General features: G+C 39.6%; 1 protein-coding gene across 2 annotated transcripts in view; it reads left to right on the top strand.

Moving 5' to 3' along the window:
• The window catches only part of FARS2 (phenylalanyl-tRNA synthetase 2, mitochondrial), a 247,512-nt gene that overhangs the window by 129,310 nt on the left and 96,590 nt on the right, over positions 1 to 21,612 (top strand). The window contains exons 7-8 of one of the 2 annotated variants that reach the window (XM_050892725.1): positions 14,659 to 14,819; positions 18,749 to 19,204. In XM_050892725.1, coding sequence (XP_050748682.1) covers positions 14,659 to 14,819; positions 18,749 to 18,844 — 257 coding nt within the window. In that variant the 3' untranslated portion in view covers positions 18,845 to 19,204. Of the gene's footprint in view, positions 1 to 14,658; positions 14,820 to 18,748; positions 19,205 to 21,612 lie in introns of those variants that run through there. The other variant, XM_050892724.1, reaches the window with a different exon arrangement.

Consider the following 21,612-nt stretch of genomic DNA (forward strand, 5'->3'; position numbering starts at 1 on the left):
TAACTTGTGGGAACCCCTAAAAATCTCATGTTTTTATTTCATTAACTGTAAGCATCCCACTGCAATATTCTTAAAGGGTTTTGTGAGTGCATGTGTGGAGTTTTGTTTTCATTTAAAAAAAAAAAAAATCATATTGAGTGATGTGTTGCAAGAGTAAGAGTTCTTTGAATGTGTTGTAAATTAATAGCCAGTTTGCATATCCTGCATGGCAGGACCTTTTTAGGTCTCACAATCCCCTGAAGCCAAGGGATGGGCACCCAGAAATCAGGCATTTCTTCTTAAAGGAGATGTTGGAGCCCCTCTCTTTCTCATCTGTGAAATGGTGCCATAATCCCAAGAGCTGTGTTAAATATTAACTCGTTTGTCCACCATGCCTTGAAATGATGAAGTGCTTCATGAATGACAAGTGACGTTTATAGAAATTCTTCTGATTGGGGTTTCATGAGGAGAGTAAGCCAAAGATGCTACTTAAAAAGTTGCCATGTAGAAAGCATGCAGTTTATCTACCCAAAATTACATGCTTAACCATTCACTGCAGAAAGAATTGACAAGGAGTTTGCACGTAAATGACCTCAGAGTGTGTTAGTTTAAAATGTAATCTACTGAGAAAGAATATCACACTGTCATGTTTTACCTCCATTTTTGTGGGCAATGTTATGATACAGTCTTCCAGGCTCCTTTTATTTTTTAAGCCCACTGAAATCCTGTGTGATAGCTATATATCATTGAATCATTTAGGTTGGAAAAGGCCTTTAAGATCATCGAGTCCAACTGTTTTCTGTATGAAGTTTTCTGTTGAGATTAGTATTTTGGGCTTTTCCTAGCTGAAAATTTCTCCTTAGCAAAGACTGAGCATGATTTTCCTCCGAAGAATTACATGTGCACACACACGCAAAGCCACAATCACAGAATCATGTAGATCGGTCGGGACCTGCAGAGGTCTGTAGTCCAACCCCTGATCAAAGCAAGTCCAGGCAGAACAGGTTTTCCAGGGCTGCGTTCAGTCAGGTTTTAAATCTCTCCCAAAAAAACCTGTTCCCATCCATCCCTCCAGTCAAGTGAGCTGTCCCACCATGTTTGTAATCCCAATGAGGTCATGGCTGTGCAACTGTGCTTAGACTTTCAGTTTCTCCTGTTTCCTTCCCGTGCTGTGTGCATTTGTGTTCAATCTTCTTTTGCTTTCAGGAGAGAGGCAGAGTATTCCTAGAGCTGGCCACGCCATCTTTTAAAATGGCTGTGGGTTTGCATTGTCTTTAATATTAGCAAGACCCCTTCCCCACTGGAGGGAAGGGCATCAAGCATGTGGTGGTAGAGTGCAGGGCAAGTATAATAGGATTTGGGCTGATTCAATCTTTATCCACAGCTATGCTGATATAACTCATATTTACAAATACTGTTATTCAGTAAGTTCAGTGGGTGTATAAACTGATTGTGTATGTTCAGGTATTTCTTTACAAGATGCACAAATGTGCATCAACTGCTGAAAGCTGGCTGCTCTGTGTTTTCATTTTGTTGTGTTTTCTTTTTCCATTTCATGGGAGAGGGAGAGGATGAGGAGGGGAATGAGTTCTTAGGGTACTTTGTGCCTGAAAACCTGATGTTATTCGCTGTAAATATGGAATATGTTAGTTGAGATAACTTAGAAAACTTCCATGACTGTATGTAGCTGGAAAGGGATTAAGAAACTTCAGATGGCTATTTAAAAAAAAAAAAATATTAAAAAGGGGGTGGAGAAAGTCAAGAAGAAACAGTTTCTATTGACTTGTTATTTCTTCTTTGGAAAGGTCACTGAAAATTTACACAGTGACAAAATAACAACCCAATTAGTATCTATCCTGTAAAACTAAATGTTAATATATTTCAGATTCTCCTCTATTGACAGGTGGGACTGACATTCAAGATGGACTTCTCTAAATGAGTGCAGGGCAAAAATTACCAGAGTTATGAGTTTCTATAGCAATTGCCGTCAACTTTCAAACTGTAAAGGAAACAAGATGTAATTAAAAACCGTCTGTAGGTTTATTTTCTAGGAAGAGTCTTCTTTTCATTATATTTTTGATAGCTATCAGAGACACAATTTGATCATGAGAGTAAATCTTAAAAGCACAGCAGCCCCCTTATCTGGCGCTTAAAAAAATTCCCCAGTGGAAAATAGTACTTCATTAATTGTCATTACATAGGAATTATAGAATTAGGGGGTCTAACATTTCTTTTATCATTCATTTCTTTAACTGTCAGTGGCATTACCTTTCCAAAATTAAGTTTGGTGCATAACAACAAATTAATTACCAAATGTGAAAAAGGAACATTAGTTAGAGAACTAGTGACTTTTTTTGAGAAAGGAATCTCTTTAATAAGGGGGTTTAAATTGCAGTTTTTCAACTGAGCAAGAGAAATGATTTTTCATAATATATTCATTCCTCCAGAAAGAAAAGCAGATGAATCGTCTTCTCTGTTAATTCACGTAAATATTTTAGCAGCAAATTAAAATATCAAGTAATCAAAGCAGTAACCTTTCATTTATGTTCTATGTATATCAGAATATTTCCATTCATATAGTCCATGAGGAAGATACAAAACTCACTGAGTGAAGCTCGGATCTTTCCCATTGAGGTGCTGTGATACTTTCTCTCTCACACACACACCCCAATTCCACACTTGAGCATGTCTCTCTTTCCCCGCCAAGACAGTGGTCTGTCTTTCATGCCACTGCCCTGTGCATGGAACAAGGTCGTGTTCGGTGAGGAAGGAACTTTTCTGTACCTTACTGAAGTCTGTGGCTTTTTTTTCTCTATTGTCTTCAGTGGGCTTCAGGTTATATACTCCTATAGTTTTGAGTCAACTTCTGGTCAAGTCTAATTACATCTTTAGCCCACCTTATGTGCAGTTTTAGCTGCTCATTGAAGGAGACCGTTGTTTCGACAGAGGGGGTAAAAAAGGCATACAAGAGGTACGTACCTGTATTCAGTAAATAGTACTCTCTTTCTCAGAGGCTGTGCCTGTGAGTAAGGTAGAGCACTACTTGGGTGAAGGATTCAGACACATTCATCCACAGGACTTTTTTTTAGCTCTGACTTCTGGAAACTTGCAGTGAGTGCAGGCTCACTGGTACCATGACTCGCTGTCAGCTAAACTCGTCCAATGTTCACCATGAGGGGCACAGGCTGACTCAGGCTCTCTGCAGTTCAGTCCAGGGCTGTAGGTATCCATCAGCACCTTCCCAGGACTCAGGAGGCTCGCTCCCTTGAAACCTCCATGCTTTGTCCCAGCAAAAGAGGAGAGAGAAATCTTCTTGGTTGCAAAGCCGGATTCCTGGGGGGAGCAGGGTGAGGAGTGGTGGGCAGTTTAGGAGGCAAAGGACATTGTTAAGTTTACTACTTCTCCTGTGAAGGACCGCTATCTGATTCAGTTTCCAGGATGATCATTCCTCTGTGGATGAATTGGGACTGCTAGGTGGAGGATTCTGCTCTTGCAAGCCTCTGCCTCACTAAGGCAGTAGTTGGAAAGCATGAAACAGGTGCCTTTAATGACAGCAGGACAGTCTGTGCTCTGTCGCCTTCTCCTTCCTGAGTGAAAAAGTTCCTAGTTGAGTGTAGGAATGTCTCCTAACTCAAACTTTTCACATGTGGCCCCTAACTATGTCCTTTTTGCTGTCTTGGTGCCTGATTGAGACTGTGGGGTCTGATTTGCAGTGGGGTCTGATTTGCAGAAGTGTTGAGTGCTCACAGCTGCAGCTGTAGTAATAGGGAGCTGTACTTTGAACATATTAAACACCATGTAATGCTTGGTGCTCAGAAACATCAGGTCCCCGGTATCTCAGATTGGGAGCAAAATTAATAGATGCTTTTGATCTTAAAGTCCCTGTGCGCAAATTCCCAGTCTGCAATACAGGAGACAGCAATACTTCCTCAACTCACCAAGACATGTGGAAGAAGAAAAAACGTCCTTAATATTTTTCAAGCATTTAGATATTGTGGAACTGAATGCTTCATTGTGAAGCTCATAAAAGAAAGAATGTGTCTTCAGAGCTCTGCTTGAATATTGCTCAGTGTGTAAGGCACTTGGGGTACATGTTCAGCAATGCAAGGAACGCAAGCAGCAATCATTAACTATTGCCTCTTCTCTGTGCTGAACAGAGCAAAGTCTTGTGGAAAGATTGATACTTGTTTGTCTCATTGAAGACAGCATCATAATGTATTTCTAAGATGAGATCATCATCTTAGCAACCTTAGCATCCTCAGTAACCTTAATTCTAGCCTTTCAGAATATCTGAATGTTTCATTGAAACACCAAGCGTGGTGGCAAAAGCTCACTTTTGTGGGCCATTTCTTGGTTGTTTTAAATTGAAAACTGAAAAATGGAGATATCCTGTTGTAGATCATCACATTCTTGAGTCATCAGTGTAATGTAATTACAAGCTTTGTAGAGTAATTCTGTGTGTATATACCTCTAATTATTACACATACAAAATATTAGATATAATTAAGAGTTTATATGAACATAGTGGGAGAATCATGATTTTTTTCAAGCAGCTGTGGAAGTTGGAGTGCTTTATGTGGCAGTCTTCGCCTTCTTTGAATATCTTTTCTAAGGAAAATCCTTCCTCCTTCAAAGGTAAATAAAGCTGTTCTGTTTTGTGCTGTTGGTCCCTGTGTAAGGGAGTAAACTGTTCTATACAATACATATACCTAGGGAGAGGCTAGTTACGGAGTTATCCTGCAGCCCATCCTTTTGCAATGAGCATTCCCTTCATTTCTGGCTGTTAGTAGTATAACTCTACTCGCCAGCTGTAATACATCAAGAGGTGGTGTGTGGGATGCTAACATGTTTACATAAGCACATGTGTCCAGCACCAGCTGGATATCATCAGTGTATCAGTAACTTAGTGTAATACATAATGTAGTGTGACACACACCCTGTGTGTGAGTGTCACTCCCCAGCCCAGTATAGGAGAGGTCGGCCAGTGTAGGTGTGCTGTAGATGTACTTCATACCAGCAGAACCAACTTCTTGCTGCTGGAATTGTGCTGACACAGACCTTTTAAGGTTAAGAAGAATCTCTTCAAGCTTTCCAAAGAAAAACAAGTTTTACCAGTTCACTCTGTTGGGGACATGTTGCTGTTGTCTAATAAGGTAATATTTTGGTTTTCATTTTAGCAAAGCATATACTTCCCTGGATGCCCATCATGCCTGGGAAAATGGCCTTGCATGTGAAATGGGACATTTTGCTATTGATACACTTTGCTAGGAAATGTCATTAGAGATAGATAGCATAAAAGGGGGATTTAAAAGTGTACATTGAAAGACTACATATGAACTTAATTTTGAATGTATAAAATAGCAGTGATATCTTGCCAAGACAGTCCCTGAGGGAAAAGCAAGTTCTTGTAGGATTCTTTTGCTTTTCTATTGATTTCATTTACTGTAGGATTGTTGTAGTCATGCCATTTTGCTAGAAAGAATTGCAGAGCATGATCTGCTTCACTTGTATGTTTTATTGCTTGTGCATGTTTCCATCATCTTTTACGTGCCTTGTCAGCTGCATGGCAAGAGTGAGCAAGAAGCCTCTGCAAAATGTACAGCTAAGGTGCTTCCACAAATTATTTCAAGGACTTCAAGCAAAACCTCTCCTTGTGTCTTTTCCTAAGCTTTTTTTGTATAGTTTATATGGGACTTCACAATGTTACATTTCTTTCAACTGCAATAGTGTAGAAGCTGGTAATACTGTATTGTGTGACACTCCTTCAACCACTTTATGCCAAATTGTAATACAATTTGTGTCACTTTTTAAGAAATCATTATTTTTCAGAAATAAACGTGCTGCTGCCAGAACTCAGGAATTTCATACAAATTAGAAAATAGAGAAAAAAGAGTTAATTTGAACTTTAAGGAACAATTACTTCCTCTTCAATATATTTTGTCATCTGCTTCATATGGAGATGGTGGGTTAACTTTAAAAATAGTCACTAACTTAAATGTTCTACTCGTAAGCAAGAAGAGCATGGAGGTCTGGCTGTGATCCTGTAGTATTACTGGTGAATAAGATGATGTGAAATAAATGAAATAAATTATAAATTTAAAAAACAGTGGCTATAGGCACTTTGTGCAGTGCAGGAAGAGGGAGATAAGGACAGAATAGTACTCAAAACATAATTTCCATTGTATTTGTGTCATATGAGTTCCTAAATCATGAAAGAGGTTACTAGAAATGAAGAAACTAATTAAAAGAAATCTGAGAAAGAAATCCAAAAGAGAAATTAATGTGAGGTCATTATTCTGAGATGAAAGATTTTTGTTCTCTTCCTTGTAATTATACAGGAATGCTTATTTCATGATAAAAATTAAAGCTGAAATGGGCACATAAGATCAAATTCATCTAATCTGATTTACCTGTCTAAAAGTTAAGTGTTTTGTCTGTACGTGTCTTATGATAGAGTGAATAATTATTTGTGATTCTCTCTCCCCAGTTACAGTAGAGCTGAAGGGACTGGCTTAGACCAGATACCTAGCAATGTGTAGTGGTGAAGTAGCCAACGGTGTCCCCCAGAATTACGCTTCTGCTCAGCATCTTCTTGCAGATATTTCTGCTTCCGCTTGGAAGCCTCCCCAAATCCAAAGAGAATACATTAATAGCCATCAAGTTGTTAATGACCAGGTACGATTTCAAAACATGAACTGAGTAGGAGGTAGAACTCTTTTTGCCTTGAGTGAAACCCTTCAGTTCCTGCCCCAGAAGAGCACTGGGCATGGCAGTGCCGTTCCACAGTGTCACTGAGCAGGCGCGTGGTTAGGCACAGCTCAAGTCTTTTCCCAGGTGATGCAGTTCAAAGGGTGGTGGCCGCATAGAAGTCAAGCAGTGCACTACAAGCTAAAGAAGCTCATTTGTAAGTTCAGGTTTTGCTCCGTCTTAGTGTTCCTGGGAAAACGGGCATGAGAGAGGAAATGGAGGAGATTTTAGGCCAGGCAGAAGAGCAGGTTATGGCTCACTATGCCTTTTCCTGAGGCACAGAATTGAGTTTCCTGAAGTGCCCATTAGTGCTACAGCTGTATACTTTCCTTTATGCATGCCTTGTGTACAAAACATACCAGGAGACTAGTTGAGCACCCATAGGTATATTACAGGTGCAGATAAAGATATTTGCAGGTGGCCAGGTTGACAAATGCCAACTGGAAACACTATACTCGGGAGCAATGTAGAGAGAAATGCAAGAGGATCCTTTTGTGACATTGTCTGCAAACCCCACTTGGTAGTGTCTGATCTCATATATAGTACTTACTACCTGTAATTATATATTTAAAACATATTGATGTCTTTGAATAGCATGAGACCTACTGACAGAAATGATTTTGCCCAGGAACATGCAATGGTTGAATTTTTTTGGATGGGAGATCAATAAACAGGCATGGCTTGGGAAGCCAGTCACACTTTGAAGAGCCCTTTGTGAGCAAAAGCGAGAAATGCCATTCAAACTGTTGTAGCATAGGACTGGTGGAGTAGTTCTCTAGTAAGAAGAAAGGAAAACTGGGGGTAGTGCTTCTGAACAAAGACTTTTCCAGCCTGTGCTATATGACAATAGTTAGGTACACCTGGACCTTTCATGTGATTTTTTTGAGAAAAATTTATTGTGTGTACCTGGAACCTTGTCAGAACTGCTATGAAACACTGTAGTGGGATTGTATTGGAGTTCATTGTGTTGGAGTATATATGCTGCACTTCAGTATGAAATCTTTTTATAGCTTTACCATCAGAATGCTGAACCGTTATTGACAGAAAGATTTTGAAATTCAATGTTTTACATTTATTATGTGTCTTACCTAAATCATTCTAGGAAAGGAAGGACTATTATCCCAACCCCAGTTATAAGGCAAGTGACGCCTACGTGATCATGAGGCTTTTCATGAGTTTCTTCCAAAGAATGAGTTTGTGGCAGAATAGTGTAGTTGTTAAATCATAAACCTTATCTGTCTATTATTTTTATATATTGTAGAGTCAAGGAACCCCAGTCGTGAGCCCAAGGCTTCTTTATGGTAGGTGCTGTAGAAACACAAAATGTGGTGTCAGTCCTTGCCTGTAAAAGTTGAATTTACTGTGCAGTGTCAGGCTTTCAGAGTAACCATGAGACTGTGCTGCTATCAGCTGAACACAGTTTTTAACCTTTTAATATATACGATTGTTCTGGCTGTTCTGGTTTTTGAACAGGAATATCAAACAGATGCTAATAGCATCCTGTGCTATGATACATAAACTGCTACCTCTGTATCTTTTGAGGATGTCTTAATCTCTTGAAGATTGTATCTCATTGTGATGGTCTTTGTATTCTTGTTCCTTGCTCTGCCTGTTGTTCTTGAAGAAAAGACCATTTCATAAGACACTGAACAGTCAACTTCGGTATTGGTGAGATTTTGCCAAGAAAGTTTCATCTGGGGGCAATGAATATATATGGAGTGAATTTGTCCAGCTGTACTTGTACTCCTGCAAAAATGAGATTCATAATTGAATTTTTGAACTGTACTGTAGACTTGGTCTTTCTGCCAAGTGGCAGCTCCTCATGTATTTCTTTATAGCTTTTATTTTTTCAAATCTACATGGCCCCAATGTCTAGGGAGATTTAACAGTATTAAAAGATATTAAAAGACCCAAACGCTCAAAATCCAACTTTGCCTGAATAAATGAAACTTTATGAAAGGGATTGGAATTTGTTTTTACATACACAGAACAAAAAGAGCAGTACTGGAGCCCACAAACAGAGCCAGGGGAAATAGACCTGAGGAGTCAATTAATTTTTTGCTCTGTGACATAAATTAGGACAGCAGATTGCACTGTCCTCCATGGAGAATGTCCAGTCTTGAGATATGCAGGTGTAAAGGAAAAAAAAACTCAAAAACTAAGCAAGCCATTTGTTCAGATACATAGGCTGAAGTACAGAGAAGAAAGGAAGACCATATACCATAAAAGTGGTAGTAGTTAATGACTAGTCTCTTGTATTGCTCTTGGGAGTTAAGTGGATACTTTATCTTATATAATTTGAAAGGTTGAATGTTATTGCAGTGTATGGTTATGAACTTTGAAAAAAGATCTGAAGTTTTAGGTAAGATTCTGTTTAATGGTGGTTTTGTCATTGATTTTGTTGTGAATGCTTAGGAGGGCTTGTGGGAATGGGAGAAGTGGGCCCGGGCAAAGATAGGGAGATGGAAAGAAGCAGGGGTCATAACTTCAGAAGCAGAAAGATAAAAGAATTGGAAGCTAAAAGTATCAGTCCAAGGTGGGAAAAAATAGGGAAAGTTCCTCCTTGTTGCTTTGGTCCGCTCTTTCCTTATAGGGAAAGTTCCTCCTTCTTGTTGCTTTGGTTCGCTCTTTCCTCCTCTTGCTAATCTAGTTTTCCTGTACTCTTCTGCTCTGGTCATCCATTTCTCCCTATCAGAAATGTTTTCCTCCCGGTTATTTGGCCTGGTGAAATATTGGTAAAATGATAGAATGTATGTTAATTACATATTAGAAGAAAGTTGAATCTGGTGGATGGCTTCCCTGGGTAGAAATTTTTTAAATAGGCTGTTCCTTTAGTATGTACCCAGATATTTTGATTATGGGACAAAAATAAATGTACATATTAAACTCAATCAAAGCCTTTAAATTTCTTTTGCCTAGTTTTCAAATGGAGCAAACAGAACAGATCAGTCTGACCCAGGAGACAAAGCTGTGGTCTCAAAGTGACTATTATTGTTAGAAAATTATTCCACATATGAGATTTAGAAATATAAGTTCTTTTTCCACAGAATAGGCATAATTGAATGTTTACTTCTTTCCTTGAGTTCTTGAGGAGTGGCTTACTTAGCATGCATAGTCTGAAAGCCAAGTCCTTATTTTAGGAGGTAATTTAAACTGAATTGCACACAGAAGCCTGAATGCATCAATTTAACAGAGTTAGAGACTAATATGACAGTTTTGATTTTTGCTTTTGCTGAAGAGAGCAGTTCAGAAGGAAACTTCAGTAAGCTTTTTGGCCTCAGTTGCTTAACATCCCAGCCCTGACCTTGTACTTTCAGAAGCTCTTCTGTATTAGACTGACACCTTAGTATTTTTTTTTCCATGTAAAACCTTTGACTCCCAACATAAGAGAGTTTTATCTGAAGTAGGAAATAATTTTAAATGGCTTATTTTTAACATGGGCAAACATGGTGTACCTCATTGCTGTGACCCTCATGTAGAATATGCATACCTAGTCTCTAGCGATAAGGAAATATTTCTTTTGCAGAAGCTGTTTTTCAAAGCTTTGTTCATAAGCTGTCCATTAATCACATAGAGCTCAAATGTGGGCATAGGTCTTTGTTTCAGTTATTTCTGATGTTTTGTGTCAAGTCACATATTCATTATGTCTATAACTTACTTTCTACACAGTTTAAAGCACTGATTTGTTTTATAAAACATGATGTGTAGTCTGTGTATCCTTGAGAAACTGTTCACCCCTATTCCCACCATTTTAGTTCCTGAATTGGCTCCATTAACAACCATGGTTTGGACTGAAAGCAGGAGATCAAATTCAGGTCTTTGCTTCTGGAACTCATCCCAGCTTTCAGCTACACACACTTTGGGTATATTAATTTTCGGGCATTTGTGAAGAACTCCTTGTATGCAGGCTGTTGTATGCTCCTGACTTTGCCTCAATCCAAGATCAAAATTTAATTTCTTTCACTTCTCAGTAACTGCTGAGTATAACAATTTGAAGACCCAATTTAGGCTCTATTGAAAGAAAGATTTCTTTATTGGCAGTTCTACAGGAGTAGCGAAAATTGTTGAATAAAAGCAAGCATAGATATAAAAAGTGTGACCGAAGTGTATAACAAAAAAGTTTTGTCAACCTGTTCCTAACACTACGTTGCAAAATATGTCTCAAAAATCTTGTACTGTGAGGCAAAATGTCTTGCCTCACACTCCTTGAGAAGGTAAATATTTCTGTGTGTGGGTATTTCTGAGGGTTCAGTGGGATATAATCCATGAGTTCTGGCAGGTCATTATATGTGCCTCAGTGAGTAATTACGAAGCTTCCAATCCTGGCTGATCAAATTTAGCTTTCGTTTAACAATGTTTTTTGGAGAATGGCTTGATTGGTCTACATTTAAGTGTAAACTGATTCATCTGGGCTCGAAGCTTAAGAGCAGGACAGATAGATATGACTTCTCAAGGAAGATAAGGACTCTTGAGCTCCCCTGTAAGACACAGCTGCGATGATGCAACCTGCTGGAGTCAGATTGTACTGTCTCGGCCTCCAGTGTGGGAAGCCAGTCAAACCATTTTATCCTTTCCTTTTCCATCTTTGGCTACCTGACGTGCAAAGCTTCCAGCAATTTTCTTCTGGTGGATGGTCAAGTTTTTCACATAAGGCAGCAGGAGCCTGGCAGCATACAAACCTTTGAGGGCCAGTTGGGGAAAGCTTGTATGTCAGGAAAGCTTTATCCATTGGGCTGTGTTATTTCAAGCAGTGATGCTGTGATTGCCCCACCAGGTCCCTGGAATCTGCTGCTTTGGCCAGGTCTCCTCATCAGAACCTCAACCTGGTTTTTTGCCACATTTAAAGCTATTCTGTGTTTGTTCTTTCTGTCACGTTGACTCTCATCCACTTGGCTTCTTTGCATACTACTTGCCAAAATTCAGTGTATTTAAGCATATATATGCACTGTGAAAAGCTTTGGGTTGCTCTCTCACTCAACAGGGTGGTTAGCTGCACGTTTAACTTCTAAACCACCTGGTCATTTCCAGTCAGAAATATGTTTAGAAGCGTGCTTTAGTCTTGTTGAGGTACCCAAGGTAGTTCTTCAGATGCTTTAAGTCAATGCTACATTGACTTGGAGCTTTACAAATAGGAAGTTGGAAAAGAGATGGGAGACAAAATAACTGAAGATGCGGAGTGCAGTGGAGATTTGCCAGTGCTGATTTGAGGAGGAATTCTAATTGTCTGAATTTTCTCCCCCCCCCCGCCCCGAGTAGAGGGAATTCTTCACTCATATGGCTTTGGCTGCGGACTCTTGAGAAGTTTGTGGTCTGAAGGCTGATAATTGTACGAGGGTCATCCAAAAGACAAGTTCTGTGACTAGGTGTTTATTCATAGCTCAGATGACAATGTTCTGAGCTGCTAGGCAGATAGCTGGGTAGAGAATTTTTTGTCTGCTACATAGTGCAAAAACCTGTGATGTGTCCCAGTCCTTCTAAAACAAAAAATCAAACAAACAAAAAATTGCTGATATAAAATCAAAACATTCATTGCAAATTAAAGTGCATAGCAAATGAATTAGGTATGAAGTGTGAGCAAAAAAGAGTTACAACAAAAAACATTCTTATATCAAAATATTAAAAAAGCACAAATCTTAAATGTAAAGCTCTGCTTATCAGAATATACACCCTTTCTGCTCATCTTCTGTCATATCCTTTTTTTTTTCCTGTCTGATCTACCAGTAATCATCAGTAATGTGGGGAAGGAGGATCATCACCCCCTATCATGTATACTTAAATGAACACCAGTGAATTAATTAACACTGATGCTTAACCTTGCATCTTTAGGTTTCAGGTTTAATGCATCTGTTGAGATTAAGCAGTGGCTGTTCAGAACCCTCATGGATATTGCTCCAGGTGCTCTACTTTACCTCTGGAGGAGGGGGTGGATTGTGTTAATCAGTCTACAGAAATATCCATATGTATATGAAAGTCTGACACTTTTGAAATGAATAGGAGTTTTGTTACTGAGGCAGGAGTTGATGATCTAAGAAAGACAAGCTGGAAGTTTGGGGAAGCAACACCATTGCAATGAATTATCTTCCCTTCATAGCCGCAAAAATATGATTACTTTTGTATACTGGAGTATGGAGAGACATAGTACCTTTCAGCTTGGAAAAGAAACAGTTTATAGTTTACACTTGAAGTCAAAGCTCAAAATCTTTCCCAAACACAAATTTCAATACCTTGTGCATAGTCACTATCCTTTCTCTAAAAATAACTCAATCAACAGTAGCAAATCATGCAGTTCTTCATGTAATGTAGCATGGATTGTAGGTTTCCAAGGTCAGGTTAGCTCAAAGTCTGTTGGTTGGTCTAAGCATACTAGTTAGAGCAGCTCTGCCATGAGGTACCTTTTGAGCTCACACCCAGTCCTCTATTTCTTAGGACTTCCACAATTCAGTTGATAAACTGTCTGCTTTCAAAGGTCAGAAAGTGCAAAGTCTTGCCTATGAGCACAGGAGAAGGGACAAGGCAGAATATCCAGACTCCTCTGGGAAGTGCTCATGAAGTTGACCAAATTCCTGTGGCAGTGCAATACTGCTGAGGACTTGGTATTCCAGGTAAATAGGCAGGTTCAAATTAATTAAAAGAATCAAAGTGATGACTGTGTCTCTTTTCCCAAGCTTGTTATGCCTGCCTCTATTTAAACAGGACTCTGGACTGTTTTGTCTCAGCATTTAACATGACAGCATACCTTAGGATGTCATCCCTTATTTGGGCGCTGTTTCCTTTCTGATAGCAGAGACGGGTCAGAAAGTAGACTTCTGCCTCCAGCCTCCTGCATGATGATGGGGAAGCTGCTGAATTCAAAATTTCCAAAAAATGAGAGTTTAAATTAATATTGGGGGAGGCAGGTATGGCCTTGGTCTAGCTGGATAGTTGTGAGATGTACAGTGATATTATATGACTCAGGAGCACAGCCAGGATGCCAGTGCTGATGGTGAAGAGTCAAGTCTGTCACACGTGCACACGTCCTTTCAGCATAAGTGTGTGTGTTTAGGCATTTGTTTAAGTTTTAAAAAGCTCTAAGCCTTTGCCAGAGCTGCTGGGCTCTCAGCTTATTTCAAAATCAGTAGGATGACGGCTAAACACGGAACCAACATGGAGTTGGTTCCTCGTGATGAAAAAATCCCTGTTTAATAACTCAGTGCTCCTGCCCTGTAAATGAAGGAAGGTATGAATATTTACTATCCTGACAGAAATGTTGCATCATTAATATCCGTATAGCTCTTCTGTATTAAATATTCTTGTCTTTTTATATTTAGTGCTGCATAAAAGAGACTTGTGTATGTGGGAGCAGTGGCTTTTCCCAGGGGCAGCAGCTCAGGAGTTGTCTGGTTGGAGATGTGATGCTAATGTGACAGCGCCTCACGTCCCATTGCTCTGTTTCTTCCAGATGCCTCGAAAGAGGCAATTTTGAATCTCTCAAATGTTGGTAGAGATGCTAATGCTGCATAAGCTTGGCCTGGTCTGTCAGCACAAGTAAAATATTCTGAACAGGAAGTTCATGTTTGTGTCTTATAAAACACAACTGAGTCAGGTGTGGAAGTGCTTAGCTCTAAGGATAGTAAAGGGAAGCAGTGTATAGCATTATGCAGCATTTCTCAAAGTCTGTCTGAAACTTTGGACACAAATTGCCAAGGATGCGGCTTTATTACCACTTTTGGTTCCTGGACTCAGTGATGTGCCCAGTCTTGCTGCAGTTTTTGATGAAAGTAGGATCTGTCCTGTAGCCTTTAGATCTTTCATTTGGCAGTTACTTGTAGGCTTTTCTGTCGTGCCACTTCACCTTTTTTTTTTTTTTCTTGGTAAATAGGTGAACATTTTATCAGCAATTTTTCATGTTGTGAACTTAAGCTCTTGAATTTTTATCTTGTTTGTTTATTGCAGCTGGTGCTCAGGATAAAATTGGCTGGGCATTTGGCTTGGGTTTGGAGAGGCTGGCCATGATCCTTTACGATATCCCTGACATCCGACTGTTCTGGAGTGAAGATGAACGCTTCTTGAAACAGTTTATTGTGCCTCACATTTGGCAAAAAATAAAATTCCAGGTAAAATAATATATATATGTGATAATAATTTTCTGTCAGTAAAAAGTGTGTGTAGCCCTAGAGAATATCACATAATTAAAATTCTGTGCCGTCAACAGATTAGGTTTTAAAGCAACAGCTTTACAGCTATCATGATTCTCTGATATACTGCAATAAAAACCAGCTTTTGATGATAACATTTTTTTTCAACCAGATAATGTTGTGAGTTGCTGCTGATACCCAGTGAATATCTCTGTTCTGAGTAATACTTAAGCATATATTTAACTTCTAAATTTATCCAGAATAGGAATTGATGTAGGCTTGTGTCTGGTTTGGGTATGTTCTTGAATTGTGTCCATAATTCTGTTTCATTATAAAAATGTGTTTGATGCTGAGCATTCAAATATCATAACACATTCCCAATTTTTCCCATTGATTTCACTCTACATTCATTGAAGTCAATGTGAGTTGCATTGTTAAACTTTGGCAAAACGCTTTGTGAATGTGCCTCGCCATCTTCAGTATGTCACCTCTTTCCTCCAGGTGATAGTGGGGGGGAAAGTGTAGGCTCAGCTTGTATTTCTTTTGTAACTCCTCTACTGACGTGATTTTTGTAGTTAGCAACCTTATCTTACTTTTTGTAGTTGCAAAGTAATCAAGCATAACTGGATTGAGTGGAAATGCTACTTTCATAATATTCTTCGGCATAAGCACGGGAAGGTTCAAGTCAGGTGGTCTTTGGGGGCGTTGAGCTGACATAGCTGTGTAGATGCTTGATGAAGTCTGAAAAAACACTTCTTGCTGCTGCCTTTTACTGTTTTACTTGCTTTGTTTGTGAACAGCTTGATTATGTTTTTTAAGAGCTGAAAATATAAAAGGGGAAATCAACAGTGATAATGCTTAGATTATATTTGAGCAGCCTCCACATCGAATCAGTAGCAGCATCCATTTTTCAATTCATGGCAATTCTGGCACATCTCTGGTAGAGTCAAAAAGTCAAAATAGTGTTTGGATGGGTTTGGGGGGTGGGTTGGGTATTTTTGGTTAGGGTTTTTTTTGGTGATACTGGCATTGGGGTATTCAGATTGTAGTTATCACTTACAGAAAGAAGACAGGTTTTTGCCACTGTTCCTGAAGGTGAGTCTGCCTGTAGGTTTCCCTGGTCCTCCTACAGAATGTTTCTTGTTCTTTTCAATAAGGAGTGCTCAAGTCTCCTTTTCAGCCCATATCTTTCTGATTGGGTTTGCTTCTGAGGAGCACAAATTGTGGCTTGATTTACAGGTTGTAATCTGATCTCTGATGGAACTAAGATGAGATTTCTTGCTTGCTTTAAAATTGTGGATCCAAGCCTCAAACTGATATTAGCAGTAGACTGGGTTTTGGGGGAAAGGCCCTGATTGTCAGAATGATATGGTCTGATGTTGAAGGTGAGCCAAAGAGAGGGCTGGGTGTCTGGCTCCTCTAAGTTGCACATCATTTTCATGTTCAGCTTCAGATAAAGTCAGGTGTAGTGAACCATTTTGAAGATGACAGAGGCATAGGTTACTGTGGATAGACTCAGAGGAAAGGGCACGGTTTCTACGAAGCTAAAAGTGAAAGAAATCTTTTTTCTTTTTTCTTTTTTTTTTAATTTTTAATTGATGCTGTTTAGTAACCTTAGCTGAGCAGGAGTCACTAGGAGCACACGGTTTTGCACTGTTTTGCTGGGTAACTGTCCGTGTCATCAATAGGAGAGTGGTGACAAGGTCTTGGTAGGTCTTTAAGCATTTCTTCTTGTTGAGCGGCATTGGTTTCAGCTGGCATTGGTTCAACTTGGAACAAGGAGAAAAGTTGTACGAGCCAGAACTGATGTTGTAGAGAGAGTCATGAAGTTGAGGCTTGCTGGCTGAAATACATTTTGAAGTAATAACGTGAATCAGGAGGTATGATGCGATAGGTGGGAGGCTTCAAGGAAGAGAAGTTGTCAGCTGCCACTGTGCTCTAACTTGGACCAAAGGGAAAGACCGGAGTAATATTACTGGGCCATTACCTACTGCTTTATCACGTTAATGTGTTGGCAGTTGTCGTATCCCAACAAATAGGCCAATGAAAAGTATACAGATTGGGAGAATGAGGGGTATGGGAGAGGGACAGCAGAGGTAGAAAGATGGATTATTTTCAATCTTTTCTTTCTCTCTTCTAAAGAAAGGATATGGCCAATGTTATAGAAGCAGAATTTTGCTCTGTTATCAAGCACTTTTTAGGGACCTTTTTTCTTTTTTTCCTTTTTTCGTTTTTTTTTTTTTTTCCTTTCCCTTTTAACACATACATACATATACCCCACTTGGACGTCCCATCTTCAGTTTTGGTAGAATAATTCTCCGTAACTCATAGTTCATATTTTTCAACTCTGTCTCTGAATATAAGAGACTAGAAGCAAGCTTGTTTTTTCGTTTAAAAGGAAGTCTGTATCCAGCTTTCATCTGGTATTTTACATTGAGCTTTTTTTGAGCTCAATACTGTACATACTTCTAGTACATACTGGCATTGCTTTTTAAAGGGTTAATGACCCTTCGAATGAGAATACTGTGAAATAAGCTTTGGTGCTACCATAAGATCTCAGGTGATGGGAGTTAATAAGACAGTTTTTCTTACTTTCTGTTCTGTTCTGTGTTATTTTTCAGGTATGCTGTAAAACCTAGTTAGCAGACCTTCTGCAGTTAGCAGACCTGTCTACTTTCTAAAGAGTCATAATTAATGAATCACATGGTTTATTCATATCATATTTGAAAGAAAACTTTTAACTTGTCTTCCAGTGTTGATGTTGTAAGAAATCTCAATGGATATTAAAAAAGTGTCAGATTTTCTGCATGCAAGGCCATGCAGTACTTTTCAGCCTGACTGAACTGAACCAAGACAGACCAGGTGTTTTGAGAGCCTTTCATTACACAAATTGAATCCTGCAGCGTCAGAAGGCCTGGGTAAATGTCCATCCTTTATATGCTTAACTGAGATAGACCTCTCAACATTTGGATATTCCCCCAACACAAATATTTTTCTTTTTGTTCATTAAAATGTTCTTTAAATACGTGAAGTCCACACTACTTAGCAGTAACCTTTAATAATAGCTGGGCTAAATATACTCTTGTTCAAAAATGGAATTTAATTGGAGCATTTTCTTGGGACTTAAAGTATATGTTTTGTGCCTTTTAACAGCCTGAATGTGTCAGACTTTCCTGTGTCATCAGTTGCTCAATATACGCGTGCAGGCTTCAGTAGGTCAAAAAGCTGCTGGGAAAAGCTGACAGTGCTTGTACCATTGTGGCCACTCAGCACAGCAGTGTTAGAGTGCTGCTCCCCACAGATCAGATTATTGCATTGATTTGGATTACCAAATTGCTCTAGCTATAATTTGACACAAGTCACAGCAGTGTGGGGCATCAGAGGCTGGTAACTTGCCTTCAATCGCTTGTGTAGGGCTTCTGCTCAGGCTGTGAAATGAAAGGCTGAGGATGGACAGGGCAGGAAGGACTAAGTACCTGCAAGGCGTAATGTAATAAAACAAATGGCTTGGATCCGATCTAGTACACTGTGTTACATCTGTGTTCGTCAGGGCTCTGAGCATAGTTGCATGTAATCGCTTTCTGATTCCTGCTGAGCCAGCATTCTTACAAAAAAAAAGATGTGTCCGTGGGCTGACAACTCTCAAGAAAAGGTATAAAAATGAAATGACATTTAGGGAAGGAAGGCACTCACAGTTCAGATGAAGTGCGGTGTGCCCAGAGGTGTTGATTAAGACGAATGGGCTCTAGTGGCAGGACGGTTCCTGGAACCTCCATCATTTCGCTGCCATGGTGAACAAGCAGCATGTCATGTCAATTGACTGCTGATGCATTCTCTCCTCGCAAAGTCACTTTCATTTGATGCTGCTGGCGGCTGTGGCTTTAAATAATTATTTATTTCTATTGCAGATGAGCCTTGTGGCCTGGACTGAGGTCAAGCAGAAGCATGTTTATGCTGTTCTAAGGGAAGCACTGGTACAGAGGGAATCTGGATCAGATTCCTAGCTAAACTGCAGACTCCCTCTGCGAGATTATGGGAGTTGCTTCCTTCTTCTTTTCTTCATTTCTGCAATATCTGTAATATTCTGCAATATCTGCAATAAGCCTAGCATCACCTACTTTTTACCACCCCCTTCCATTATCTCCAGGGGCTGCTCCTTCCTTGTATCTGCTGGCACATGCAGTCTCTCCAAACTCAGTTCCTTCATAATAATCTGTTAGCTTCAATACTCAAAATAATAGACTTTCTAACCAGAATCATTCTGATGGTACTAGGATAGACAAAGCTCCTAGAGCAGCTCTGCTGGGAGACCTGAGGGGCTAGTAACCTTTGGCGGTGGAGTGAGGAGAGTTGACAAGCAGCTTGAATTGACACTGTTCACCTCCAGCACAGCCGTAGCCAGAATGGTGTATGTGGCCCTAACCTAGGAGACTGTCTCGGCTTTGAAAAGTGAACAGTCAAGGTTAGCAGAGATGAGAAAAAGTGTATCTTCAGAAAGATGTAGTTGTGTGGAAGAAAGTGATTCATTACATGGGAAAGGAAATCAAAGTGGGCTCATCTTTCTCCTGTGCAAGATAGCAAAGGCTGGGCCTCACTTGCTCCCGTTTGCCTTTGCTCAGTGTGCCATAGGAATTAAGCCCCTATTCTAATGACAAAGGATTTATCCAGTAGCCCAGTTTGCACTATTTGCTACATATGTGAGCCCTCTTGTTCACACCGTTACACAGTACAACTTTTTTACCTTACTGTGCACTTTTCAGTTTTCTGAGACAGTCATCATCCCTGTGCATCTTTCCTGTGCACATACCTGATTGTTGCTGGGAGACTTACAGCTTGTCCTAAAGCTTTAGAAGATGCTGAAAATAAAATTCACTGGCAGGTCCAAGGGGAAACTTTTGCAAATTAAGCCATCTTAGTCTATATCCTTTACTCCATGCTTGAGAAGGAGAGCATCTAATGTATAAGCCAGCCATTTCAACCAGTTTGATCTTGTTACATTCACTGCACAGGGTGGGTCTGTCTGATCCATCATTAGTATGCCACTCTGTATAATTTACATTTATCTTCTTAGTCTGTGATTAGCTTTATTTTCCAATAAAAACGTAAATAGATTCACTGGCTGCTACATTTTCAGATATTTTTCATCAGGATTAGGTAACTCCATGCTTAAATGGTTATTCATTTATTATGTTTACTTTCTAATAGTGCATCTATTAAAGGCAAATATGCAACCATTAGTATGTAAATTTAACTTGGATGTCTGAACAAATGAGGTACAGCCTCAACTGTGATTTATTGTCTAATTAGTTTTACTGTAACTGAAGATATATAATGTGTGTGTATGCATGTGGAGATACAACAGAAAATAGATGATGGTGTAGCATAAACATTTTATTGGCATGACTTTGGGAAGGTTGAATTTCTTATGAGTGACTTATGTAGGTCATCTTAAATGAACGTCAATAAAACCTTTACAGTGCTGTATATCAGCTCAGATTTGTCTGTATACTCTGCAGAACATCGTGAAACTCCTTTTTTTAGTTGGATAGCCATGGAAAGAAGGCAAAAATATCTTCTTCGTTGTGGAGATGGTGCACTAAGCTGCACGATTGGATTAGAAATCACTTGATCATCAAGTCTTCTCTCATCAGGATGTTCTATCTCGTATCGTTTGTAGCCAGTGCTGGTATTGAAGCTCTAGGAACCTGAGCCCTCTGGCCCCAGTCAGGCAAAGTACTGAAGCACATGCTGAGCTTTAGACTTGCGAGTAGTCCCATTTAAATCAATGGGATAGTTTCTGTGCTCAGTCAAACGTAACCTAAATGCCTAAATAGTTTCAGATCAGAGATCTCTCTACTTCCTGGGATCCAACTGAGAGTGATCAGTGCCTTGCAGGGCTGAAGCAGAGAAAACTTTCAAAATGGCTGTTACAAGCGAGAAGAGTTTAATGTGACAAACCACAAACTTCATTTGCAAAATCTTTGATCCAAGCCAGTTTTACTCATCAACACTTGGGTAAAGAAAGTCAAGCAGCAAGCATCTGGAGAGTAAACAGGACCTGAATTCACATTCTCAACTAAAGACAATTGGGTGAAAACACGGGAAGGAAGGAAGAAAATAGGGGCTCAGAAATGAGCAGAGAGAAAGTGGATGGACAGTCACATGAGACTGAATACAAGAAAAAACAAACCACTGAGATAAGACAAAGAGGAAGGTAGAAGAGAGAAGAGCTGTACTTTGGGCATTGGGGGCAATATGAAAAAGTCTGGGAGCAAACAAAGTTTAAACAAGATGGGGGGGAGGGTGGGGCAGGAAGAGGAGAAGGACACAGAAAAGGAGAGTAGGTTTAAGGCAAAAAACTGTTGAGACTGATGCAAAAGTCTTTTTCTAAATCAATCAGAAAGTCTTCCTAGATTTTGTACTGAACACATCTACTCTTGATCTCCTTTTGAAAAATCAAGAAGTATGAGTGACTATGGAAATTATGACCACAAGCCATCAAAGCAATTCTGTACTTTAAAGTATTATTGTCAGTCTCGGGGTGGGAGTGGGGGATGGTGTTGAAAGCAAGGAATGTGTTGTCTGAGGGTAATGATTGAAACATTTATAGCAGCTCTCCAGAGTGCAGGCATACCTCAAAAACAGGAGTGATGAAAACTGGTATATCCAATGCTCTCCTATCCTAATTTAATTTTGTGGATTTTTAAGTCCAAGTCGAAAAAATAAGCAGCTTCCATACCAGTGAACCACAGATTAGTAATATAGTGGCTTT

Source organism: Gymnogyps californianus, chromosome 2, assembly GCF_018139145.2.
Source record: "Gymnogyps californianus isolate 813 chromosome 2, ASM1813914v2, whole genome shotgun sequence".
Classification (NCBI taxonomy): domain Eukaryota; kingdom Metazoa; phylum Chordata; class Aves; order Accipitriformes; family Cathartidae; genus Gymnogyps; species Gymnogyps californianus.